This window comes from Diachasma alloeum, unplaced genomic scaffold (genome assembly GCF_001412515.2).
Source record: "Diachasma alloeum isolate Michigan unplaced genomic scaffold, Dall2.0 Dall_scaffold_00195, whole genome shotgun sequence".
NCBI classification, from domain to species: Eukaryota; Metazoa; Arthropoda; class Insecta; order Hymenoptera; family Braconidae; genus Diachasma; species Diachasma alloeum.
The window spans coordinates 1,781,328-1,797,087 of NW_021680360.1; the positions used below are offsets into that span (position 1 = coordinate 1,781,328).

General features: G+C 37.4%; 1 protein-coding gene across 2 annotated transcripts; it reads right to left on the minus strand.

Annotated features, from left to right (window-relative positions):
- Positions 1-35: 35 nt before the first annotated feature.
- Positions 36-14,270, minus strand: LOC107048616 (transcription factor CP2). 2 transcript variants are annotated; one of them, XM_029126807.1, is made up of 11 exons: positions 13,512-14,270; positions 13,197-13,431; positions 12,732-12,876; positions 8,415-8,495; positions 7,541-7,864; positions 7,285-7,429; positions 6,936-7,148; positions 6,607-6,855; positions 6,450-6,526; positions 2,592-3,253; positions 36-1,590 (listed from the first exon to the last, which is right to left on the minus strand). In XM_029126807.1, exons 1-11 carry the CDS (start codon positions 13,650-13,652, stop codon positions 1,541-1,543), a joined length of 2,322 nt encoding a protein of 773 aa, XP_028982640.1. In that variant the 5' UTR covers positions 13,653-14,270; the 3' UTR covers positions 36-1,540. The 2 variants fall into 2 exon arrangements, with proteins under 2 accessions (XP_028982640.1, XP_028982641.1); XM_029126808.1 differs by lacking the exon at positions 8,415-8,495.
- Between the last annotated feature and the right edge of the window lie 1,490 nt (positions 14,271-15,760).

Consider the following 15,760-nt stretch of genomic DNA (forward strand, 5'->3'; position numbering starts at 1 on the left):
ATTCAAATTTATAAAAAAAATAATAATTTCCCATCAACATTTTAATGATCGTATTTATTAACTTCTTGAAATTATATCCTTAAAATATATATTTTGTACCCATAAACGGCATTACTTCAAATTGCCAGAGAAAAACATCGCTTTCTACCATACTCGAGGCACTCATGCAATGCTCCATTAAATATAGATATAACCGAATTTGCAAATTGTTCATTTGCAATTTCAGACTTTAGAGCAGCCAAATATCTTGAACTGACACGCCAAAAGCCTTCAAAAGGCACTTTCAAAAATACCTGAGTAATCCGCGAATAATCTATTCACATCTCCTACATCATCACAAAAGCTACTTCGAAATAATAATGAAAAAAAAAAAAAAAACAAAATCTTAATCATACATAATCATAAAAAGAAGCGGATTCTTTTATGATAAAAATCTCAAATCTCTCCATATCCTTCGTAATCGTACAACAATCGAATTATCTCAATCATCTTTCCACGCACAAATAAAAAATCGTAACAAAACCTAGCGGATTCACCGGGAAATTCTATTGGATTGCTGTTAAACTTCTATTAGTTTTTCGTTAATTTCGTTGAAACATCTCGTAGTTTATTGCGGATTTTTTCATGAAAAATATCCAACAGAAACTCTTTCAAAGATAAAATCAGTAGAATTTGACCTTTCTGTACAACTTTTTCTATTGAAAGATTTTCATAAGAATTTTTTGACATCAATTTTTACATTTTTTTCACTCCTTTCTTTAACAAAAAAAAAAAAATAGAAAATTAGATCCTAGATATTTCAAAAGAAGATATCTCAATAGGATAAGTTAAAAAGAAAAATCAAATTTTACTCAATTGCGTCATCAGCCGAAAAGCTGTGGAATTTTTCAATAGAATCGGCGAGAAACTAATAGAAGTTTCAATAGAAATCTCATCTAAATTTGGTTCGATCAACCATTATTAACGCATTCCTCAATGTGAGGAAACGATCACTTCAATTTTTTAATTTCACATACGCCTTCTCAATCTCTAAAACAGAAATGTAATAGAATTTTCTAGCAAATTCGCTAGGTATTTTTCGTCTAATTTTTTCGCGCGTGCGTTCAACCAAAAAATATAAAAGAGCAACGTCGAGATAAAATGCGGCGCTAAACGAACCCCTAAACGACAAATTAACAAAATGAAATGGGTATAATTCTCAGTTACATTTAAAACAACGTGTAGAAACTAATAAACCGTAATAAATCCACATGAGATGTGTCAACTAACCCAAAACAATCTCACCTTGCTCAAGAGAGCATTCTAATGAACCTTAATTGTCGCGTGCTTCATCCTTAATTAGTCACTCGTACTCTCTCCCCTCTCCTTCGCTGGCATCTCAATTGTAATAGAAAAATAATTTTTATTTTGATCGCGTGAGATTTCCAATGAAAGCATCGACACCCTCACAATTCCTTGGCACAAATTCCTCCAACAGCAGTATCGCCAACTGCTAATTCACAGTCTCATTTGTTGCCCTCGCTTCATTGTCATCACTCATTCAGCGGGAAAACGGTTTCAGAAGCAGTTTATATCGCTCACTCGATGGATCTGAATGGAGAATAAAACAAAGACCACAAATTAACCCCAAAATTCTACAAATAAATGAATGGCCTCATTTCTATAGTCAATAAATTCAATTCAAATTTCAAGGGATGTTGAAGAAAAAGAAAACCACATTCATCTAATTCTCATTTCACAAAGCTTCGTTAATTATTTTAGTTCTACCGTGACAACAAATATAAAGATTATTGAAAACAACAAATAATTTTCAGCAAACACGATTAGATTCGATGTCGTTAGTTCCTTTCTTCAAGTTGATGACCGTTTTCGTTTTTTTGAAGAAAGAATGTTGAAAAATCAGATTTGAGCCCAGCCTTTTTTGTAAAAATCCACATTTCTACTAATTCACGTCTAATATCAGATTTTCTTCAGTAAAGGTAAAGAAGAAACCAAAAGTTTTTCACCTCACAGAAAATGATCAGTTTGTAAACGATTTCCATTATCTCTTTATTCAAATTAGGTTTTATCAACCATTATTAACACATTCCTCAATATGAGTCAAATGCCGAGTACTTAAATTTTTTTCATTTCATAAACGTCTTTTCAATCTTCAAAAAGAATCATCTATTTATGAGAAAAAAAGTTCTAAAAAATATAAATATTTTACTAAATTTAGTTTTGGCAATGTCAATGAGGTAAAAATTCTTCCGAATTTTTCTCACGCAATTTAGTTAGAAAGCCCAAACACTGAACATATCAAAATCAATAATAATAATAATAATAATAATAATAATAATAATGCTACAATGTCTAGTCTTGTTACTCACTCCACCAGTTATCTATAAGGATGCCCTGTAAAAATTTAAAACAGACGCCTGCCGATGACACAATAACAACCAAGCTACCAAAGCAAAAACATTGTGCGCAACATCGTGAAATGAAAAATAAATGATCGTTATTTTCCTTTTCTCCAATATCCCCTGAAATTCTATAAATAACCCTAAAAAAACAGATCAATCAAATAATCAATAAATAATCCCACAAATTACCTCTTATTATTTCAACCAGATACATGCACTCATCCTTCAAATTAGCAACAAGCACATCGGACACGAACGCATGAATCCCCTGTGCTATCTGAAGTAGAACTAAATGTAGACGATCATTGGGTAAATTGAATGTAGCAATTATCTCGCTGGCCAATGCACTGCTAGTAAGACTCTGAAGATTAACAACATGCCACATTGGAGGACCACTTCCCTCAATCGCAACATAGAGCGTCAACTTGGGTGTTGGTGGCTTTGCCTGGAGTGCATTGAATAATCTTATTCCATTAGCAAGCCCACATATCTGAATTAAATCGTTCCTGGACAATTTGAGAATATCAGCAGCTGTGAAATTTGAGAAAACCGCCTCGAAAGCCTGAAAACGATTGGCACGTAACCAAGCGCAAGTTTGAACAGCGCTGGCATCAGCTGCTAGCTCCAAAGGTGGAGATGTGGTCAAGTCATTGCAGTTTGTTTGATCAGGTAAAATAGCTGGTGATGAAGGCGGACGATTGACAGGCATAGAGGACGCATTAGTGTCTTCCTGGGCAGTCTGTTCCAAGCCGGAAATTTGCACAACACCAGGCGTAGCAACTGGTGGAGCCACTGGCACAACTGCCAGAGAGGGTGAAGCAGCACCAATATCATTCAAACTCTGTTGTGAACTGAAACAATGAAAAAAAAACAGAGATGACAGATAATAAGAGGCCAATAATCTCAGTCATACAGGACTCAAAAATCACCATGAAATATTAAGGAATCCTTACTTATTGGTATCCCCCATTTTAACGACTGTTCCAAGAATATTTCCTCTACTATAATCTCTCCGATTTCCAAGGCGTTTAACAGTATTACGCCCTCTGGATAGAACCAGATTAGCCAGATACTTGCGACCAGATTCACCCAATCCCGCAAGTGTTTGCGCGTAATTCGATGTATACAAAACACGTGCTACTACTTTAATACCAACCGAGTCACATCGGCCGATTATTATTTCGTACACCAGTAGCATTGGATGTTTGCGATAATCGACGAAGAACCAGCCCGGCGTACTTCGTGACATCTTAGTCATGATTAAGTTTGATAAATTAAACTGCACCCCACGTTATCTTGAAAATTCTCCAACGTAATGTACCTCCAATAGTCACCGGTAAACTAATGAAATAACTATTGTCCATCCAATCTTTATCAACAATCAATGATGATAATAGAAACAATTACTGAAACATCGGCACACCGATGATCAGGCTGCTCGTCATCTGAGGTAACGAGCCTGATCTGGATGTAACTCTTCCTGGCAGCCGGACATTCTAGCGAAGAAATTCTGCTTGCTCTTGCCGATATTAATTACTCGCATTTCCATTGAATCGTTCATGAATTCAATTGAATTCTCAAGGACACGCTGCTGCTTCTGCTCTACAAGGTTAACGACCGTTGCTATGAGACAGATCATTCCCGTTGAATGATAATTCCAACAGTCCCAACAAGGTTCTCTCAAAAGACGACACAAATACTTTATCCACAGTTCATACGTCTTAAACTAGAAAAATTCACCGAAACTCATGCAATTTATCGATATTAACTTCGAATCGCGGAAGTGAAATGAAGTCACTTGGATTGTGAAACTAGCGGTAAATCATGTCTGCGAGTTTTTCAATAACTTATTTCAATTGCAGATCAAGCGGTGGCCTTCGAATAGCATGGGAGAACAATCGAAAAAAAATTTCGAAAAAAAACTGGTCGCGATAGCACGTTTTCCGCCGGAGTACAACCGCGAACTGACTTTCCGTCTGAAACGCGCAGCCACAAGCTGTCTCTCTCTTTCTCCCGTCTCTCAGTTCACTGACGAAACACAATTACTAAAATACGGGCCAAAGCCAGTCTCCTCCAGTTGCTGAACCGCCGAAAAAGAAAAATAACGCAATACGAATCACGGAAAATAAAGCAGGGGAAAAACTGAAATAATCCGGTGTAAACGGTACAAAACCCGAACTACTGTAGTGCTATTCTCAAGAATACATCCAATGGTATCGTGAGGTAGAAGTAGTCGAGGCTATTCCCATCCGATACGTTTGCACACTGCTGTTGGTTCCGCTGGTTACAACAACTGGCTTGTGCCAGTTTGAACCGGTTCTTGCAGTTGATCTCAAACACTTTAAACCACGTATATTGCAGGCCAAGCCTTCGACGAAACACAACGTATGAGCTAAGCACAATTGGCGAAGTACCTCACACCACCTAGTGTCGTTTAGTAACGCTTGCCGAGGGCCGGTTATATCCCACCAGACACTTAGCCCATGCCTGCATTCACCCTCTCACTCTTCCTTTTATTTTATCGTGATCCCCACCACACAAACACATACACGAATGTTTATTCATGGACTGAACCGGTTGCATACTGGCTCAGATACCGCTGGAGGTCTCCAAATGGACATGTTGCGTGGGCTTATCATTTTGTCCACTTGCGTGCTACCAATTCTCACATCTAATGTGGAATTTCTAAAGCACGTTAAATGATGGTAATGTGCGCGAATGTTTGCAACAATTATCAATTAGTTTGGTGGACTTCGATAAAACGCTTATATCTGTCTATCAATCAATACTATCGGTTGGATATCACTCAATTGTCCGCTATTCCACGCACGAACACATTTAATAGAAAACTTTGCGAATTCATTACAAAATTCTATTGGATTTCTATTCTGAACAGAATTCAATTTTTCTATTTAATTTATCCTCTTTAGAAATTTTCTACGGAATTCGGCTTAAATTTTCCAAGTTTTTTCATTCAATTTTTCTTTTCTTATCATCACGAAAATCAAACGAAAAAACTTTGAAAAATTTGAGTCGAGGAAATTCTATTGAAAATATCTCAATAGAATAAGTTGCACAGAAAAATCAAATTCTTCTGACCCATTCTATAAAATATTTTCTATTAAACATTTCGATAGAATCGGCCAAAAAATAATAGAAAGTTCAATAAAAATCCAATAGAATTGTCTAGTGAATGCGCTAGATTTTTCAATTCAATTTTTTCATCCGTCAAATCAATTTTCGTTGTCAAAGACCTTTTTATGTGTCCCTTTTTGAGTTTTTCTTCATTCCAGTGTAACAGTTGAAATCTTATTACTTTAATAACATTCCACCAACGTTAACTCGTGCCCCTCGATGATGGAATTTCTTGACTCATGAATAGAGACGTGAGAATTATCGTCATTTTTTTCCGTTATAGGACAAATTTATGACCGCCATATGACATTTTTGTCATATTTTGAGTAGTTTGATATTGTTACTGCTATTCAGATGAAATATGACAGTCACACAGAATCTATGTCACAAAAATATCATCAATTTGAGAAGCTATTACGAAATTTCGGAAAACGTGATATTTCTATTGCTATTTAGATGGAATATGACAATGTTAATGCCGTCACAATTTAGAAATGTGACAAAAAATTTCATGATTGGCATCTGTCATATGACGTGTCACTGACATATCACAAAATTTTGGGCATCCCTTTGTACTCATGAACTACACTGTTTCTATTTTCATAAGAATCCCAGAATTTTTCAATCATCTTATAAAAACACTGTAACCAAATATACTATAATTCATTAAACTTGAGCTATTATAAGATGAAAATCGTATTGTTATGTTTGACCTTGTAATTGGCCTGGTACTGTTGAGTCTTGGTAAAGATAAGAATGAAACTAAAAACAACAAATTTACTGAGGAGTCGTAAAAACATTCATTTCAATTGGTAAACACCGAACATCTGAAGTCATACCAAAGACATAATGACCTAAACCACTTACGAATGGTCAGTTTGCTCAAATTAATTATCACGTTAACTAACTTACATTGCATCTGTCGGTGTGTACGGACTGCCCTCATTCTGTGACAATGGACTTGCTGGTGTCAACGACTCCAACGGGATCTAGAATTTTAGTTAATGTCAAAACACTTGAACCTCATGATTCAATTTCTCGTGATGTTACAGTACTTTTGGTCACTTACGTCTGAGAGAACTGTGCAGTCATAACTCGGTTGGTAGTTGTCCTGCTCGTGTGGCGGTCGTCGACGAATCTTATCTCTGTCCTGCTTGTGTTTACGATCAGCCCCTTTAAGCTTGAAGACCTTGATCTGACAGGAGGCTGCGTGGAGACGCGGCCCACCAGGGAGTTTGGTCTCCACCTGAATTCTGAATGGCACACCCTTCTCCCCACCATGCTTCTTAGGCGTGAATTCCGTACTGATGCAATTAACCTGATGACAAATGAAATGTATGATGTTACACGTTCATCCACTGTCTTGCTGATTGTTTCAGGCTAAAAGTGAATAATTACTTTGATGTAAACGCCAACTTCCTTGGTTGGATCCCACATGAATTCAACGATATTCTTGGTTGGTCTAATCCGGGAGACATCGACCATACCGTAGCTGAGTGGGACATCGACATCGAGCAGACGTTCACCAGGTCGTGTCCTCTGCCAAGCCATCATCTGCTCCTTCTCTGTGTACTGGAGTCTTCTCTCGTGAAAGCATATACGAATGCTCGACTATAAAATACAAAACATGATCAATAATTCATTGGATCCTTGACAAGAATTTCATCATATTCAATCATCAATTCAAAATAATCAGTATTTATGAACATGATCTTCTCCAATGATTTCGATTTTATGTGGATCCTACCTTGAGTATTTTTCCACGATAAGCCGAAAGGTCTCCCAGTTTCTTTAATTTAATCTCATAAGACTGTCCCTGATTCAGATAAGTCAGTGTCTCCTCATTTAATTTTGTTGCAATACTGGTAGCTGCCGCCAAAACATACTGAAATCTTGAATAAAACAGAGGTCATTGTTAATAAATTTCCATCACGAGATGATAAAGTTAATTAGAACCCTCCTCCAACGTGAAGGGAGCAGAGAGAAATTGAAACAGTTAATACCGGCTGTCCTCATTGAATTCGTTTCCTTGTTGGGACGAGGATACGTGATTGCCGGATGAGGAAATGGGTGGATATTCCTCATTACCCGAGTACAAGAGCTGGTGGAGGCTGGTGGTTGATTGGCCTCTATCCCCATTGCTACCATTCTGCGCACCGCTTGCATTACTTGCGTTGCTGTTACTGTTATTAGCCTTTGCAGTTCTTGTATTTGTTGTTGTAGCGCTGCCGTTGTTGCTGTTATTGTTGCTATCTGGCTCGACGGGCAAGCCCATATTGCCATTCTGATGTGAGCCAATGAGATTTTGCTGGGTCACGTGAGTCAGGCTGAAGCAGAATGAAAAGGGAAATTTTTCAATACGATTACCAAACGTCTTGAGATGGACTGACAAAGGCATGAGATTACTGCAGAAGATTAAATATCGATAGCGAGGATGGTGAACTAGTCAAGCCCAATGGACTCATCATCCTAGCGTACAGTAATGAATGAATGAATAAACCATAAAATTGATGAAGCTAGTTAACGCGTTTGATAGTCAAATAGGCCTGATCAAAATATGTTAGATTCAAGGATCGTGAGAAAATATGGTGGGGTGATATATGAGGGGAATTGATAGCGTTTGCCAGCGATAAGAAACCAAACAGATCCACTAGGTCGAGATTAATTTCATCACAGTCATGCATTCGTGTTCAAACGTTCCTGACATTCCTGAATTATCGGTTGTCCATTCTTCCAGATATCCCTCAAAAACTATTCCATTATGATATTGATTGAAATGATGCTGGTTGCTCTGCGATAAGATGATTACTAGTTGATAACTACGTGTGTGTATTTGAAGGGAAGCAGAAACTGTTGGGAAATGTGTTAATGATTCACTTTGGATTGTTGGCTTCATTTTCCGGGGAGGGGGCTTCCTGCTTGAAGACTGTCAGCGAGGGTAATCCCAGCAGAGCCTCACTGAAACAACCCTGTATTAACATACATTGTACGCGCGCCATGCATCTTCAATTAATTAATGAATCAATCAGATAATTCGCATCAGTGACTCAATGATTTGTTGTGCCAACGGTGTTTACCTTGACTTGATGTATAGCATTATCTCTCAGTAACGTGTGTGAAATATGAATAAATGATCAATGTGCTTGCAATGATAGAGGAAGGTACGCGTCAGCTCAACTTGTCTATGTTGATAGAAATCCCTTCCCTTTGAGGTGTTAAGTGTACAGTGTCAGGCAGATTTCACTCCTCCCACGAGATGCCAGTACATTGGGTAATAAATTGTTATGTGCTCAGTGAACCAACTCAAACCGGATATTAAAGTAGACTCATCATTTCCTCATGTGATGGCAACATGTATCAATATCAATCTAAGGTTTTTTACTACTGGAATTAACCGGATACTTTGCGCGCGTATCATCTGCTATGGGTTCCAGATAGTACCGTATTTTTGACGTGGATACGACTATTCACCACGTAGGGTCATTTTGGTGATAATTCTTCATGCCGCAGGTCTATCTATCGGAATTCTAGAAAATTCTGGATAATCCTCCGGTTTTGTAGACAATTTCAGAAAGTTAACGAGGTTTTTTCAGAGCAATCTTGAATCCACTTAAAAATTTGAATAAAGGCGAGTGTTATATATAAAATTCTGAAGAATAAGGAACTTACATGGGGCGAGATCCCTAATTCATCATTTTCTCTTAATTTCTCTATTCACCCAGTCTACACAACCCATAGGTAACTAAAGAAAAAGAATTATGGACAAAGATTGCCAAGATATTTTGTAATATATTATGGAAAATCAGACGTTTCTGAAACCTATTAGTTCTGTCATGACGTCATAAAGTTGCGGTGAGTAATGTGGTTAGCGCTCCGTTATTCAAGATGCAAGAGGTACCACTGGCATTTATCATGTGAATGGGTCATCTAAAGTGAAATTGATTCAGTATGCCCCGAACTTGAACACGGAAACAGAAAATGAAGTATGGAGATGTAACAAATCAATCGCTAACTGTACAACAAACACAGAGAAAACAAAAAAAGATACTGGTGGTTAGAAAAGTTATAAAGATATTGGGAAGAAATGGTTTATCCTTTGTAAATAATGTATATATGTAAATAAATTGACTCTTTAGTTATTAAGTCTAGTATAGGGTGCCGTTGAGCACAGGGTTTTTGAAGCCTCTACACTCAAATAAATATTAGTAGCAACCATATTGATCATGGTATAAACTAATAAATAGGAATAATAACAGAACCAGTCATACCGATAGAGATCACAGGAGAGCACGGCGTCGAATGACTTTTGGGTATAAATAAGAAATTTTTTGTTTATTGGAGAAATGTAAAATCCAAAATTGCTCATGTCTTTTGACTATGATTACAATAAGCATCATAAAATAAAAATAGCGCTCCGTTGGTCGAATGTGCGGAGAGAGGAGCTACCAACGTCCATTGGATAAGGCGCACGTGAAGATTAGGTTCGGCTGAGCTTGTGACGTCATTAGCGATTTCAAACGCTTTAAAATCTTCAACTTTCGACAATCAGTTATTAATTAACGAGAAATATTTCTAATGTTTATAGACAAAAAATTAATCATTTAAGGCCGGAACTTGAGATTAAGAAATTTAAAAAATATATATGAAAGTTCCCTATTTTAGAGCTATCTGAAAAACTCTTAAACCTTCAGGAGAATTCGAGAAATTGAGTGAATTTTAGAAAAATACAAGGAAGGGACGATGTCAAACATTTTCCGTTCCGGCGGGCGCAAAGTTACATTTCCCTCCCGCTTCGCGGGACGGAAATAATAATAAAAAAATACAAGGAAGAGTTTTCTATATCGAAGGAAATATGGAGCTTTCCCAGCAAAATTTGAGGAAATGCGATGGTTTTCTAAAAAGTAAAGACCATAGACGTGTCCAGGCAAAATTACGATTATACCAAAGATACCACCTGCAGATTTTTTCTATGAAACTATTATTTCATAATTGAACGATCCTAGCAATGCTCCGTGGCCGACATGAGACATGACAACCCATGGCGAGATGCTACACTGAGAAAAAAAATTTCTAATATCTGAAACATATTTTCTTGAAACAAGTAAATTTTCTTCAATTGCTTAATTCTCTCCGGCATTTCAATTAACATGACCCGAGAAAGGCCTCCTGCTTTAAAATATTGTTGTACTCAAGTATGATTTTGTCGCAAATGAACTTACTTAAATCGCGCAGAAGAATCGTCAATCTGCTGGTCTTTATTGTTTTCATGTTTTTTCGTTACGCACTTCTGCGTATCTCGTATTCGAGTTCCGTGAAGTGCACACATTCTGAGATTTAAGCCATTGAAAATAATTAACTTTTCTCAAGAAAATATGTTTCAGATATTAGAAATTTTTTTCTCAGTGTATGAAAACCGCGTGGTAAAATACCATGACAGCCCCGTGACAGTGGTCATCGGAATTTATCGTAAGCAAAAAGTATATCATTTTATTCGCTTGAAAATGAAGAGGAAGAAAGTGAGAGTAGGGATGAAGCGACCCCTACATATGTGGAACCAACAATTATACACTGATGAAAATTTTCTAGAAAAATTCATGTGTTAGTACCATAAACGAGTCACAATTTGCACACTTGGGAAAGTTGTGTAGCACCAGAAAAATTATCGTTCAGTACCGAAAAATTATGGGAGACATCGTAAATTTTCTGTTGCCGCACGAGATTTTTTGTTTTGCAACACAATAATGTTTCCAAATCTGCGGATTGTGACTCGTTTATAGTACTCAACACATGAATTTTTCTACCCAATTTTGTTCGGTGTACAATATGTAGAATATTACACATACTATACATACTAGATGTATATACGTACAATAGTTACTGTACCTGTATGGCATTAATTTTCAAATAGTAAGAACTGTAAAAAAATCAAGTCAGTAATACAGTTTTTGCTGTTAGAAAAAAAAATTAAGATACACGGACGAAAAAATTTAATAGAAAAACCTATCGAATTCGTTAGAAACTTCTATTGAATTGCTATTGAACTGTTCTATTAGTTTTTGGCCAATTCTATTAAAATGTTCAATAGAAAATATTCAATAGAAAAAGTCAATAGAATTCAATTTTTCTGTATAACTTATTCTATTGAGATATTTTCTATAGAATTTTCTCGGCTCAAATTTTCCAAGTTTTTTCGTTTGATTTTCTTGATGAGAAGAAAAGAAAAATAGAATGAAAAAAACTTAGAAAATTTGAGTCGAGCAAATTCTATATAAAATATATGAAAATAATAAGTTATATAGAAAAATCGAATTCTGTTGACTTTTTCTATTGAATGTTTTCCATTGAACATGTCAATAGAATCAGCCAAAAAATAATAGAAAGTTTAATAGAAATTCAATAGAATTTTCTTACGAATTCGATAGGTTTTTCTATTAAAATTTTCGTGCGTGTAGTAACGCAATTGTTACTGTAATTTAAAGAACTAAACATTAAATTGTTAAATAGGCGGAAAAGAGTCTTCAAAAATGGTTATGCTGCATGTTTTCTTACAATGGATCGCTACTATAGCTATTGGACTAATAGAGTAAGCGGTGCATATACCGCCCAGCTAAATAATTAAGTTTTTTGCAACCAAAACCCCAACTTTGACTAAATCGGACAATTTCCAAGCCTACTTCTACTATTCATTCTACTATTCTTGATTTTCTCTAATTATAAATCCTCGATTTGTTGAATTCACTAAATTATCGAAAAACTAAGATGGAAACTGCTATATATTTCGTACAGCTGACTTACATTTTCCAACTGTTTCATAAAAAAATTAATTCAACTAAAACAGCTGGATTTGATTAATGACACCAAATTATCACTCAGAAAACATGAAATCTCTCTCTTTAGAAAAAAATCTCACATACTCATCCAAGAATATTACACTGTACAGACCAAAAAATGTGAAGGCCAATTTCCTCATTAAAAATTATCAAATGAGTCGAATTTTTGTTGTAATAGTTATTGACATTAGGACCCTCACAATTAAAAAAGAAAAAATATGATAAATGCTTATGATACGTAGATAAGAAGGTGAATGCATTCCCCACTGTGCAGGCATTGAGGCTATTACCATGAAATCCTAATGAGTGTTATAACGATTTTATAATGATTTGACATTTCACCTGCGATTACAATCAAACTTACCTCATGTTGTAAGACACCACGACATTGGCAAGGTCGTTAGCTGCAAGAGCAGACAGAGAACCATCAAAATCGGCCACCAAGTGTTCAGCGAGCTCCTCAACTTGGCGGGAGGACCACTGGGCCGAGCCATTACTACCAATTGATCCTAAAAAAATCGAATTCCTGAGTGACCGAATCATCAAACAACACGAGCTTCTCGAAACATGTGATTTTATTGCATGTAGGCAGATGGAAAAATTCCATCCACTCTTTCACAATGGCTTGCCACGTGATTGTTCTTCCGGAAATTAACAATTGACCCGTCCCAGGTCCTAAAGCTCAAAAGCTGACGTTGGCTATTCGAGAGACTGCTCTTTGCAGCGGCCTTCGCAGCCAATCGACAAAATTTTCTTACTGAAAAATTATTACTCATTCATTCTCTCCCCCCTCGCTCCTCTCCTGGTTGAAACGAAAAAAAAAATTTACCATCTCTTCTGGCATGCTTTCGGTCCAATTCTCCAATTGACTGATTTGCCTCGGTGGCACGCCGCTTGAGGCCGTTGGATGACTGATTGAAGCTCTGTTGCTCCGACGTCGGTGAATTGCCACTTGATCCACCATTTGTGCGCTGCTGATCATTGGCGTCCGGTGAATTTTTCGGTGATTCACGCTTATCGTGCCACAGTATACCACTGTCTGACACGTGATAACCCGTTGACACCTGCGATGAGGGGGAAAAAATCCGAGATTAGTGGATTAACGAGATTCCATTGTGATTTTTAAATGAAATAGGGAACATACTTGTTGAGCTGTGATGACGTCGCGTCCTTCGTCTCGAACGGGTGGCGATAGTCGTTGATAAGGTGGAGATGGCGAGTGACCCATCCACATTGTTTCATTCAGCGTCTCTGTGCTGGCCTCCATCATAACTTGTAACTCCATTCGAAGCGATTCGCAACAATTTTCGGTTTTTCTTCTTCTTTTTAATTTCTCTCTATCAATTTTTATCTCTCTATTTTTTTCGCCAATACTTCCAATTTCTGGGGTTACAGTGAATTATTACCGTGCAATTTTAATCGAGAATGAGAATTAACTCAGTACTCGGGGGGTATCGAGTTGAATCCAAAGTCCATAATCAGTAGTTGCTCTTTATATTCTCTTGTTGCTCTTTCTTGATTCACAATTGTACTTACGATGATTATGTCCGTTTAATTTTGATAAACTTTTTCAATACGACAGGTGTGATGATGTTCGATCAATCTTATCTGGAGGTTTTATCACTAAATCATTAATAATCTCCTCTTGATCCCTGCCTCCTCATTAACTAATGGGAGTCACTTCTCTAAACTCGTTAACTCCTGGAGGGCCAAGGGCATGACACACGTGGGTGCGCTTATATTAATGTTCCTCTGCTTGAAAACTAAATTTATAAAATGAATAATTCAGTGTTCAAATAACTTTTTGGATATACTTTTGCTTTTTTTTCCCTCTCGTGGTACTTATTTCTTCTTTTTTTCTAATGAAAAACAGGGGAAACTGTCAAGCGACTACGTGGCTCCCTTGTTTCAAACAGTCCTTAAAACATGACGAAGAAGCTGTTGTACAATTTCTTGATGCCGGTGGTTTCGCGCTGTCGATGTGTCTCCAATAATGCGCAACCCCGGGATTTTAGTGATAGGAAACGTGAAAAAACAACGAAAGCCTCTTTGAACACCATTGCAATGCCTCGACTGAAAGGCATTTTGTCGTGACTGATCGTGCCAATAATTTGGTTTCGAATCTACACAGCTCCCTTCTTTTAATTATTAGTCCTTTTTCCTCCCCGCCTCGATCTCCAATGAATGCCGGCACTTTTTCCTGAAACTTTTCACGTTGATCGACAAGTTGACTTTGCGTTATTCAAACTCTTTGGATGAGCAGTACCGCAAATGACGAAATTCAACGATAGCTCTGCTACTTTTTCACGTGGTGCTCTCGTTCGAGGTCTACAACTAAATCAGTCGAACAGTTCCCCTACCTCTCCTCAAAAATTGACATCAATTATGAAGAAGAAACTGAACAGTGTTTAATCACCTTCACGAGGGGAATTTCCAAGAGGAAGATTCCCATTAAATTTCTACAGACTATGGCTCACACACTAATTAGTGTCTTGGTTGGCGTCTGAGGCCTCCTCATGCCACGTAGTCACCACATTTTCAAAATTCTTCGCTCCATAATGAAATCCCACTGATAATCCTCAGTCCTCAAACTTTTACTTTCACCAACGAAAATTCACCGAGTCAAGTGTGTTTAAGATTGTTAAGCCCCGATAAAATCAGAATTTAGACAAATTAAATCGCGCCAGATGATAAACTCAAGACGCTCACAAAAATCACCTAAAGTTTCAGTGATGAACTGTCGAACAATAGCAGCCAGTAGAACTGGGCCATTCAACCTAGCCAGGAAGGTGGAATTTCCTTCACTTCTTACTTCCTTGTCATCCACCAACAGACTGGCCTGAAGAGTCCCGATGATCCGAGTGATCAAGAATGGGGGTGACACAGAAAGCGTATAAACTATATCCCGTCAAATGGGCGATCCGATTCCTCTTACAAATCAAGTATCTTCAGTCACGTTTCCAATGAGAGACAGAGAGAAGACAAAACGGAAAATTCCAAGTGATGATCTTCGTCTTTCAATGGCTACAGGAAGATGAGGAGGTACGATGATCAACTATACGATCAAGCGCTTTTCCAACGAATGACGCTCCGCTGGTATGGGAACACAACCGTTGACGTTGATTGTTGAGTAGTTTAACAAGTGTGTGTCCACACTATGACCCACACACAATTACAGGGTCTAGACCCAACAGGGCGAGGAGAGATGGAGTTTGAATTTGTCTAAATGACGACAAAGACGATGGAGAAGCTGAGGGATTTTTTTTTCATAATGGCGCAGTCGTTTTGTATCTCAGAAGTCAGGGGGATCAAGCGTCTGACCAATAAGAGTGAGATTGTTCTTGTACATCAATTGGTACCACTCAAGGACCGACGCGTCCCCCGGGGATTGTT